At 49.7% G+C, this 10495-nt stretch overlaps 1 protein-coding gene across 1 annotated transcript in view; it reads right to left on the reverse strand.

Moving 5' to 3' along the window:
- LOC125759107 (putative golgin subfamily A member 6-like protein 3) overlaps positions 1 to 9882 on the reverse strand; it is a 227720-nt gene extending 217838 nt beyond the window's left edge. The window contains exon 1 of the mRNA XM_049417393.1: positions 8356 to 9882. Within this exon, the coding sequence (XP_049273350.1) occupies positions 8356 to 9528 (1173 nt within the window). The 5' untranslated portion in view covers positions 9529 to 9882. The remainder of the gene's footprint in view (positions 1 to 8355) is intronic.
- Between the last annotated feature and the right edge of the window lie 613 nt (positions 9883 to 10495).

Consider the following 10495-nt stretch of genomic DNA (forward strand, 5'->3'; position numbering starts at 1 on the left):
CTCCGATCCTCTTTTCTTAATCGTACTGCGGGATAGTTGGAACACGTTGTGTATGAACGCGTACTTACGTCACATCAACACAAAGAAAACAACTCAACTACACCAACATCGCAAGCGAAAGGGAATAGATGTGGTGGTAAGATATGCTAAAACTTCTTTAGATCCGATAAGAATAATTTGGATGGTAAAGAACACAGGAGGTTGGGTTGAAAGGGAGTATTTAGGTCCTCCCTGCGGGCGAAAATGGTTAGAATTAATCAAACCGCAATTAATACCAGTTTGCGGCATTTTCACAACGGTAGTGGTTTGCCATCGAGTAGCTGTTAGGCCATTCGCTTTCTCAATGCTTACTCACACCAGTCAACGTCGTGGTAATGCCAAATTTTACCAACCGCGCTCTACTGTGAGTTTGAGGAAAAAAACCGACATCGTCAATTAAGATGCCTGCAAAAAATTTTTCCTGAACGAGACGTTTTGTGAAGTCGATCGCCCTTCTCGAACAGTCGGAGCCTTGGATTTCACCGATACTGAAACGCTGGACACATTTTACCATGTACGAAGAGGTACACTTCAGAACAAGTTGAGTGAGATATTGGTGACTGGGAGCACCGTCAGGGCAAGCGATGAAGCCAGAATAAACATCCGCCGTTGTCGTCTCTTATGCCTAGTTCTTCGCTTCGTGTTCTTCGTTGTTCTGTCGGCTGCACCCAATCGCGCATCATTTTTCACGATCTTGTTGAATGATTCTTTTTCTAGCGAAAAGAGGGAGAAAGATAACGCAGAAAATTTCACACACGTGCTGCTCTTTCGATGAGCGATGGGGCTTTCAGGGCGCTACAAAAAAGCCAAAACAGTCGCTTACTCTTCGAAGGGCCACATGTTAAACCTAAGCGGTTAGAGGTCAGAGAGTAAGCAAGTAATTAATCTATTTATGTGGCTTATCTCTTAGAACATCAGATAAAAAGCCCGCCCTCACCAGACAACTTGGCAGTTTTCTCATTATTGTAATCAGAGGCTTACATTCCTAATTGACATGCTGCGTTGCTGCGTAGTCTAATATTAGTCGAGCCGTACAAGTCAGCACACTTGCTATATCTGGCGAAAAAGAGTGAAACGCACGCTATTTTCGGGGAATGGAAATTTGAATGTTACTATCTTGCAGAAAAATAACAGCTTGCGGTCTTCTCTGGGAGGAGCATATTGCATTATTATTTGCGTAACGGAGAAATCTGTCTTCGGTACTGCTTCATCATGCGAGCGCACGCCTTCACACTCGCATTGTCTGCATTCTGGACCGGCAACATTGCTCTGGCCAAACTTGGTGCTCCGGGAGGACCACTCAAGCTGCCCTACGACGAACAAGACGCTTTTCAGGTACTGTGCTTGCAACTTCGAACGGCCAAAGTTCGGACGCTGCAAGAGCCCCGCAGGAACGGAAACTATAAAGGAGGTTCATATCCTATTAGATGCGAAGTACCTTAAGGCGGAGCTCAATCCGGTGGTGGTGGCGGTGTGCGGCGTGACCACCCTTACTGCGCATGCGCATACCCTCTCCACACACCTCCTCTCCCCTCTCCACTTTCCCTCTCCCCTCCCCCTTTCCACTCATCCCCTGAAACGCGGGCTAGACATGCCGAAATTCTCTCCTGCGCAACGCCGCGGTGAGCTCGAGTGCATGCGCGTCCCCTCCCCTTCTCTCTCCTCTCCTACGCTGCCCCCCTCTCGCCCGCCTGTCGACCGCGTTCCCCGCTCGCCCTGTGAGAATTAACGGCCAGGCTAGATGGAAGATACGATGCGCGTAGCGTCCCTCTTCGCATTCCACGACGCGAGGTCGGTAGCATGCCCAACAAACGCCAACGGAACGCGATCGTGCAAGTGCTCCGGCTTCGCATCGCCTCATGGTCCCCTTTAGCGGGAGATGGTGTATTTTTGTTTGCTTACCGCGTAGATTAATCGCCGCTTACGATAAATAGAACGCCTTAGCTATTTATTTTAATGCTGCATATTTTTTACATCAAAATTTGTTTCCTTTTTCTGGGGAAGACGGTATTGCAGCACAAAACGGGAGAAAATTTTTGGCAGTGTATTTGGTGGTCCCAAAGCCCGCTGTTATGTTTCATGACGTCAGAGCTCCCTGAGAGCAATAATAAGTTTGTGATTATTTTCTCTCCAAGCTAAGATTTAACTAGACTGACCAGCGTCTTGTTGTAGTAGTTGTAAGATTAGTTGGATTAGTTGAAAGTAGGAGTAGCTGAAATATGACGTTCATTGGCAGCTCGCGCAGCACCTTCAAGAACCAGGTTTTTGTTCATGCATCTTCTTTGGCTTAGAAACCCTCTGTCCCCGTTCAAGACACGCTTGTGACATTCCAGCAGTGCTACCTGCCAAATAAGGTAAAACTGACCTTGTCAGGGTTGGCCAACGCCCCCCATTGGTGACCGCTGCTGTGTATGTGGAACATCCTGTCTAGCTTCAAGGCCACAAAGTGCGAGACAGTTCTAGATGAAGTCATAGGCTCACATTCTACCTGCAGTGCCTAGCATTTTTATCACATCTTTTTTCAACATCAAACGAAGAGATGTGTTAGTCCATCGAGCACAATGACCTAGGAACATGCTTGCGAAAGCTCAGCAATTGCATCTCCAATGTTCAATACACAGACAGTTCCTCGTGGATATATTAGCTTGCCTGTCAATGAAAAAAGTCACACTTTCGCCGCAAGGGCGAAGCAATGCATGCGATAGCAAGAAATTAGAATGTCACCCGAAGAAGAACAAGCAGATCGATACTTGCAGCGCGCCGCTGAACGACAAAGAAGGACGCCCCAAAAGAACGCACAGGCATGCACAGAAAAAGCGTGAACTAACAACTCTCACAGTTACGCCTTTGTGCTTGAGCAACGCGCTGCAAATATAGACAACGGTAAATCGGACGCTCTTAGGTAGCAAATGAGAAGCATTTCTTAGCGAACCTCCGGCACTTTGAGCGTTTCTGTCTACGTATCTACCTACCTATCTAACCGCCTACGTCTTGGCGCTTTCATGATCGCTTCCTTAACATGGTGTAGACCAAAATTTGCATGGGAGGGTAAAAGGATTTGGCGAATTTGGCTGTGGGGTTATGACGTGAATAACGTGAAAATCCTGTCGCCTACGTCCTCAAATCATTTCCTCCAGATGCCAGCCATGTAGGGCGTTTGTTCACTGTAAGTGTCGAAGTATACCAAAAATTTATGATAATACTACAACATTCTTGTCGCTATTGGTCACCAGTTCTCTACCATCTGGATCAGTGAAACGTGACTATGTGAATATGACAAGACCAGTTTAAGTTTCCTTCCTATTCCTCTGAATAATGGCATCGAAGCGACGATGCACATGGTGCAGCAGATGCTTTTATATCATCATGCCTTCAGTATCATAGGCGACTGGACTTGGCACTAAAAATTCCTGGTTGCGAATCCGTGTGGATCGAACTCCTTCCTTCGACATCACCCTTCCCTCGTTAATACGCTAGAAACGTTGTTGCCGGTGACACTGTATCTCGTAAGCTTGCCCATGACCGACTCTTCCTGTTAAAAAAAGTACCGAAAGGTTTCTTTTAATGGTTGCCATAAGAGCGTGTACTTCAAACCAAGCTGTCTGGTTCACCTCTGTCGCCTTTGGATATACTATCACCGAGCTGTCATCCTTGATATGCGCTGATCGTCCATTTAGCAAGAGCGGCGAATTGGTGGCGCCATCTAGTATTCCTGGTGAGTGCAATTTTCTGTCACGGTGCTCTTGAGGTGCCTGAAATAAACGAACTTATCTTTTCACCATCGGTAGGTGCTGTAGGGAAACGGGTGTCTCAGCTTGCGACTGCTTCTGCGCAGAGCTGATAGACGGAGCGATCAAGGCGACGGTGAGTTAAGGCAAATTTATATACATATATACAGAGGCGTTACATATTCGGCGCTGGGGCCGACAGCTTATAGGGCTCGCACAGCGGTGCGACGACGACCCGGGATTTCTTCGTTCGCTGTCTCCCTGTCTCCGCGCTGCTTGGTTCTTTTATAGCCCTGGGCGATCGCTTGCATCAGCCAGGAGCGCGAAGCCTCCAATCAGGAACCGCCGTTGGTCGCTGGCTCGAACCGGATCCGCGGATAAGAGGGCTTGCCGCACGTTGCGGGAGAGATTTCCTTCGGTTGCGTCAGACGCAGCGCCGGAGTTGCCGGGGATTGCGTAAGGCCCCCGCCTCGTTGCATCAGCTGGTGTTGACGCTGGTTGCGTCAGATGCATCGCCGGAGTTACCGGGGATTGCGTATGAATCCCGCCTCGTTGCATCAGCGGGTGTTGACGCTGGTTGCGTCAGATGTTTTACCAGCTTGAATGCCTTGTCGAAGCAAGGAAGTTTGGGTTGGGAGCCCTGGCATAACAGCACCCCCGCCGCCAGGCAATGCGCCGGAAAGACGAGCTGCTTCCACGTGGCTCGGATGCCGGGCGCGCTCGTTCGCCAGGTCCATCCAGGTTCACCTCCAGGGCCATGGGGACATTTGGCTCCACGCTTCGTTCCGTGAACAGATCCCAGTCGCCAGGCCGGATCCCGGCTCCAGTGGCTTGTCGCCAAGATGTGTCGACTTGCTTTGCTCGTCTCTTCTGACGATCTTTCGTATCAGCACTTGTTGATCGTTCTGCAACTTGTCAAGAACGGTCCGACAACAGACAACACACGACACAAGCAAGTGCCCTCGGTCACCCGACAGAACACCAGACATAAATAGAATAATATATTCCTAACTACGTTTCTGACGAAATTTTGTTCCCTCTATATCAAGAGGCACATATGAGACACCAAAACTCTCAGAAACAGAACTCAAAATATTACACGTGTAACAAACGCAATGAAACAGAATTCAAAATAATCTTGGCCCCTTGAGATCACTCAGGACGGAAGCGCTCAGCTGAGGCCGCAATGAGGACAAAATTTTGCCCCAATTTGCCAGCGAAAAACCGAAAGGATAGCCGAAGACGGCACTGATTAGAACGCGCGACTCAGTGCGTCTGCGTTCGCGTTTAGCTTTCCTTTCTTGTAACGAACGTTCAAGTTGTGCTGTTGGAGTATCATGCTCCACCTTAATAACCGGCCGCTTTTGGACGACATGTTATTCAACCAGGTTAGAGGACAGTGGTCCGTTTCGACCACAAACTTGGAACCGGAGACGTAACAGGCCAGCTTTTGAACGGCCCACACGAGGCAGACACATTCCTTTTCAGAGGTACTATACGCTTCTTCCCTGCAGCTCAGTTTTCGGCTTAAATACAAAACTGGTCTTTCGTGACCAGTGTCATCTTCCTGGCACAATATAGCTCCCATTCCGCGATCACTCGCGTCGCACTGAATGATAAAGCCCCTTGAAAAGTCGGGTGCCATGAGAACGGGTTTTTCGCTTAAGGCTTGTTTAAGCTTGCAAAACGCATTCTCTTTCTCCGAATCCCATGTCACTTTAACTGGCTCCGACTTTCGAAGTGCGTCAGTTAGAGGGCTGGCAATGGAAGAGTAGTTTTGCACATAATGCTGATAGTACCCCGCTAGCCCTAAGAAAGCCCTTATCTCAGACTTGGTGGTTGGTCGTGGATAGTTCACGACGGCGGCTACCTTGATCTCTGAAGGTCGACGCCGGCCACGCCCCACAACACGTCCCAGGTAAGACACCTCGCCGCATCCTAGGTGACATTTAGCAGGTTTCGCTGTAAGACCCGCTTCTTTCAACTTGTTCAGCACGGCTCGTAAATGTTCGACGTGTTTTTCCCAGGTGTTCGAGAAGATGGCGACATCGTCGAGATACGGCAGTGCGAACTCGGACAGGCCGTTAAGAACGCGGTCCATTAGACTCGAAAAGCAATAAGGCGCATTTTTCAGTCCAAAACTCAGCATAGCGGCTAGCACGCTCGGTAACAGCGACCTGCCAATAACCTCGCACGAGGTCTAGCGTGGAAATGTAGCTTGACTTTGACACTGTTTCCACCCTTTCCTCTAGATTTGGTATCGGATAGGTCTGGTCTCGAGTTATGGCGTTAAGGCGCCGATAATCGATGCATGGCCTAGGATCCTTTCCCGGCACTTGAACCAATATTAGAGGAGATGTATAGTCACTCTCACCCGGTACTATGACTCCCAACTCAAGCATTCTATCGATTTCCTCTTTCATGATCTGCTTCTGCAAAGGGGAACATCGATATGGCTTACTACGGATTGGTTCCTCACATGTCAGCTCGATGTCGTGCTTAATAACCGTCGTTTTTCCGGGAGGGCTGGAAAACACGTCTTTAAACTCAGAAACAATCCTCCTCAAGTCCTCCTTCTGGACTTGACTTAACCTTGGCTCCAGGTTCAACTGTTCCAACATCACCTCTGAACCCCTTTCGCTTACATCGCTAGAAGTCAGAATTTCTGCTCCTTCCTCCTCGGAAGCATTCAACAGCAGATTTACGACCGCCTGACGTTGAACGTACGGTTTCATCAAGTTGCTGTGATAAATTTCGTTAGACCGCTTTCCTAATTTCACTTCGTAGTTGGTATCGGAAAGCTTCGATATTACTTTAGCGGGCCCCTCCCAATGAACCTCCAGCTTGTTCTTCTTGGAAGGCCGCAGCAACATTACCTGACTTCCCACTTCGAAGGTACGTTTTTTTGCTCATTTTTCGTAGTATTCTTTCGACAATACTTGCGCTGCCTTCATGTGGCTCTCCACAAGATATTTTGTTTTTCCAAGCCTCTGAAGGAGGTCGAGAACATAAGCAACTACATTCGGGTCCTCATCATATCCCTCCCAGGATTCGCGTAGCATTCGCAAAGGTGTTCTTAAGCTCCGGCCATATACAAGCTCTGCGGGGCTAAAGCCAGTGCTCTCATGAGGAGCAGACCTCAAAGCAAACATAGCGGGAGGAATACATGCTTCCTAGTCGCATTTGTGCTCATAACAAAGAGCCCTCAGTATACGTTTCAGAACTGAATGCATACGCTCTACCGGATTAGATTGTGGGTGATGGATCGAACTGTGCATCACCTTGATTCCACATTTATCCAAAAAGGTAGAGGTAAGGCAACTGGTGAAGACGCTGCCATTGTCACACTGAATTTCAGAAGGAAATCCGACACGCGCGAATATCGAGAGCAGAGCGTCCACGACGTGAGGAGAATTGAGCTCCCTAAGAGGTACCGCTTCTGGAAATTTCGTTGCCACACATAGGGCAGTCAGTATGTATCGACAACCTTGCCTTGACTCCGGCAAAGGCCCAACAATGTCGATAACTAGGCGCCGAAAAGGTTCTGTTATAACTGGCACAAGCTTCATGGGCGCCTCCACTTGTCCGTGGATTTCCCCACCCTCTGACAAGTGTCGCAAGAGCGCACAAAGTCTTCGGTAACTTTCCAGCATTTCGGCCAGTAAAACTCAAGGGAAATCCTAGCCTTGGTCTTCTTCAAGCCGAGATGCCCTGCCCACGCGTTTTCGTGCGCAAGTTCCAATAGCTGGCGACGATACTTTTGCGGTATCAAGAGTTGCTCATACCTGCGACCTTGTACATCTGTGTAGCTACGATACAATAGCCCAGATTTCTCATAAAAAGAAACATTCTTTTTCTTTACTCCCAATTTTACGCTTTCCATTAGCGCTTTTATCGAGATGTCTTCACGCTGCTCTCGAATGAGCGTCGCTCGATCAACCCTCGACAGCTCACACCAACTTTCAGCTACAGGCTTGAGCGTATTGCCCGCCTCGCCCAACGGCGCCACTTCGGTTTCTCCACCGACGGAGACGACGCTACCCGCTTCAGCTGCAGGTGGTTCGAGTAACCCACCCCGAGAGTTTTCTGTCCGAGGCTCGCTCGACTCGCTGCCAAGGTCACGCAGCTCGGCCACTTTTGCCGGTGGTGGCGTACTACCGGGAACGAGATCAAGTTCCTGTGAAAGCTTCCGCGCTTGCGATCGCGTGAGGGCCATGTACGCAACGCTGCGAAAGAACGATTTACCCTGCTCTTTGAGAAGCTGCTCCGAGTTGTTCGAAAAACGATAAGGAAAACAATCTGGGAGAGCGGCAGACACAGCCGATTCGGTGTGAAGCTTACCGAAAGAGCCTTCAATGATCACCGTAGCGATCGGTAAGCAAGGGCTCTGCTCCTCGGCGACCTGCCTGATCCATGCGCATTCTCCTGTCAAGTCGTTCGGAGACACTAATGAAGGATGGACAACGTCCATAGTTGCCGCTGAGTCTCGAAGTGCTCGACACGTTTTCCCATTGACGCTAATCTCCTGAATATACGGTTCTGACAACCGCATGTGCTTTTCTGATTCACGGATCGTTGCGAAAGCAACCTTTTGTTTACAATTTACCGCGATGTGCCCTTCTTTTTTGCAATTGTAACAGATTAGCGGCTTCCGTGACTCAAACGCCCGTGTAGTATCAGTGCGCTCTTTGGGAAACTCACTCGACTTCTGCGCTTCCGTTTGCCCTTCCCTCACAGTCTCCTTCGTAAAAGACGGGTCTTTTCTGAAATTACGGTGCGGAGCAGGTTTTCTGTCATCAGGTTTTTTTGAAAAGCCCTCTTTTCTCTCAGCTTTTTCAACACGCACGGCCCTACTGTGCAAGTTTCTACGAGTGTAGTACTCTTCAGCTAACTCTGCTGCCTTGTTTGGCTGTACTTCTCCAAGCTTATCCTGCAGCCAAAGCTTGACATCATATTCGATACAGCGGTAGAATTGCTCCAATGCTATGCACTCTACCACTTTATCGCGATCGTCATAGACATCTTCGCCCTTGAGCCATTCAATTAAATCGGCTTTAAGACGAAACGCGAAGTCAACGTGTGACTCATTCCCCCTTTTTGCATACCGGAACCTTTGGCGGAAAGCCTCGGGTGACAATTTATATCTTCTCAATAGGGCCTCCTTAACCTCGTCATAGCTATCAAACGCCTCCCTCGACAAGTACGTTATCACGTCGGATACTTCCCCGGGGAGAAGAGCTAACAGGTTCTGTGCCCAAAGAGACCGCTCGATGCCATTCCTATCGCAGACGTGTTCGAACTTCACGAGATACTTCGCCATGTCCTCGCCCACTACGAACGGTGGCAGTTGGTCCCGAATTCTATGTCCACTAGCCTGAACCGTCGCAGAAGCTACGCTAGGCGCTTGCGAACACTGACGGAGTGCCAATTCTATTCTTTTCATCTCGAGGCGCTCTTCGCGTTCCTCGCGCTCGCGGCGTTCTTGCCTTTCGGCTTCCTCGCGCTCACGGAGTTCTCGTCTCTCGGCTTCCTCGCGCTCGCGGCGTTCTTGCCTTTCCGTCTCTTCACGCTCACGAAGTTCTCGTCTTTCGGCCTCCTCGCGGCGTTCTTTGATATCCGCCCAGGCCTCATCGACTTCCTCAGCCGTTACTCCCTCCTTCTGCATGTTCTCCAGGATCGCTTGCTTTCGCTTCGCACGGCCCAGAGTAAGGGCGAGTTCGTCACAAATTTCGATGAGTTCCTTCACTTTAAGGTTCTCCATCGTTCACACTAGCCTCTTGCTATTTGCCCTCGTTAGAATCTACTTGCCGTACCCCCTATAAGTCTACTAGAAAGACACGCAAGCAATTCTCAACCTGCCGTGTTTACACCCTCCGCATTAACTTTGGTTTCAAAGCGCTCCGACTTGGCTCGAAACAATCAAAGCTCACTCCAATGCTTCACACAACCTTCTATAAACTACGATAACCTGTGCAAGAGAAGTCTGGTGAACTGAAGGGAAAACATCAGGCACTCACGGCATCGAGGTAGCTGACGCCGGCCGATCCCGCAGCTGCCATCCACTGTCGGGTAACAGGTGTCTCAGCTTGCGACTGCTTCTGCGCAGAGCTGATAGACGGAGCGATCAAGGCGACGGTGAGTTAAGGCAAACTTATATACATATATACATAGGCGTTACATATTCGGCGCTGGGGCCGACAGCTTATTGGGCTCGCACAGCGGTGCGAAGACGACCCGGGATTTCTTCGTTCGCTGTCTCGCTGTCCCTCTGTCTCCGCGCAGCTTGGTTCTTTTATAGCCCTGGGCGATCGCTTGCATCAGCGAGGAGCGCGAAGCCTCCAATCAGGAACCGCCGTTGGTCGCTGGCTCGAACCGGATCCGCGGATGAGAGGGCTTGCAGACGTTGCGGGAGCGATTTCCTTCGGTTGCGTCAGGCGCAGCGCCGGAGTTACCGGGGATTGCGTAAGACTCCCGCCTCGTTGCATCAGCGGGTGTTGACGCTGGTTGCGTTAGACGTTTTACCAGCTTGAATGGCTTGTCGAAGCAAGGAAGTTTGGGTTGGGAGCCCTGCCATAACAGCCCACGATGTGCACACAGCTACTACACTTACAAAAACATGACCTCGCAACGCTTTGCGCAATGCCATAAAATACAGCATAGAAGTATTCGCTGACTACTTCGCAAGATATCGATTCCCAAAACGCGTGGAATCCGCCGATTTTTTTATT

Source organism: Rhipicephalus sanguineus, chromosome 7 (assembly GCF_013339695.2).
Source record: "Rhipicephalus sanguineus isolate Rsan-2018 chromosome 7, BIME_Rsan_1.4, whole genome shotgun sequence".
Lineage (NCBI taxonomy): Eukaryota > Metazoa > Arthropoda > Arachnida > Ixodida > Ixodidae > Rhipicephalus > Rhipicephalus sanguineus.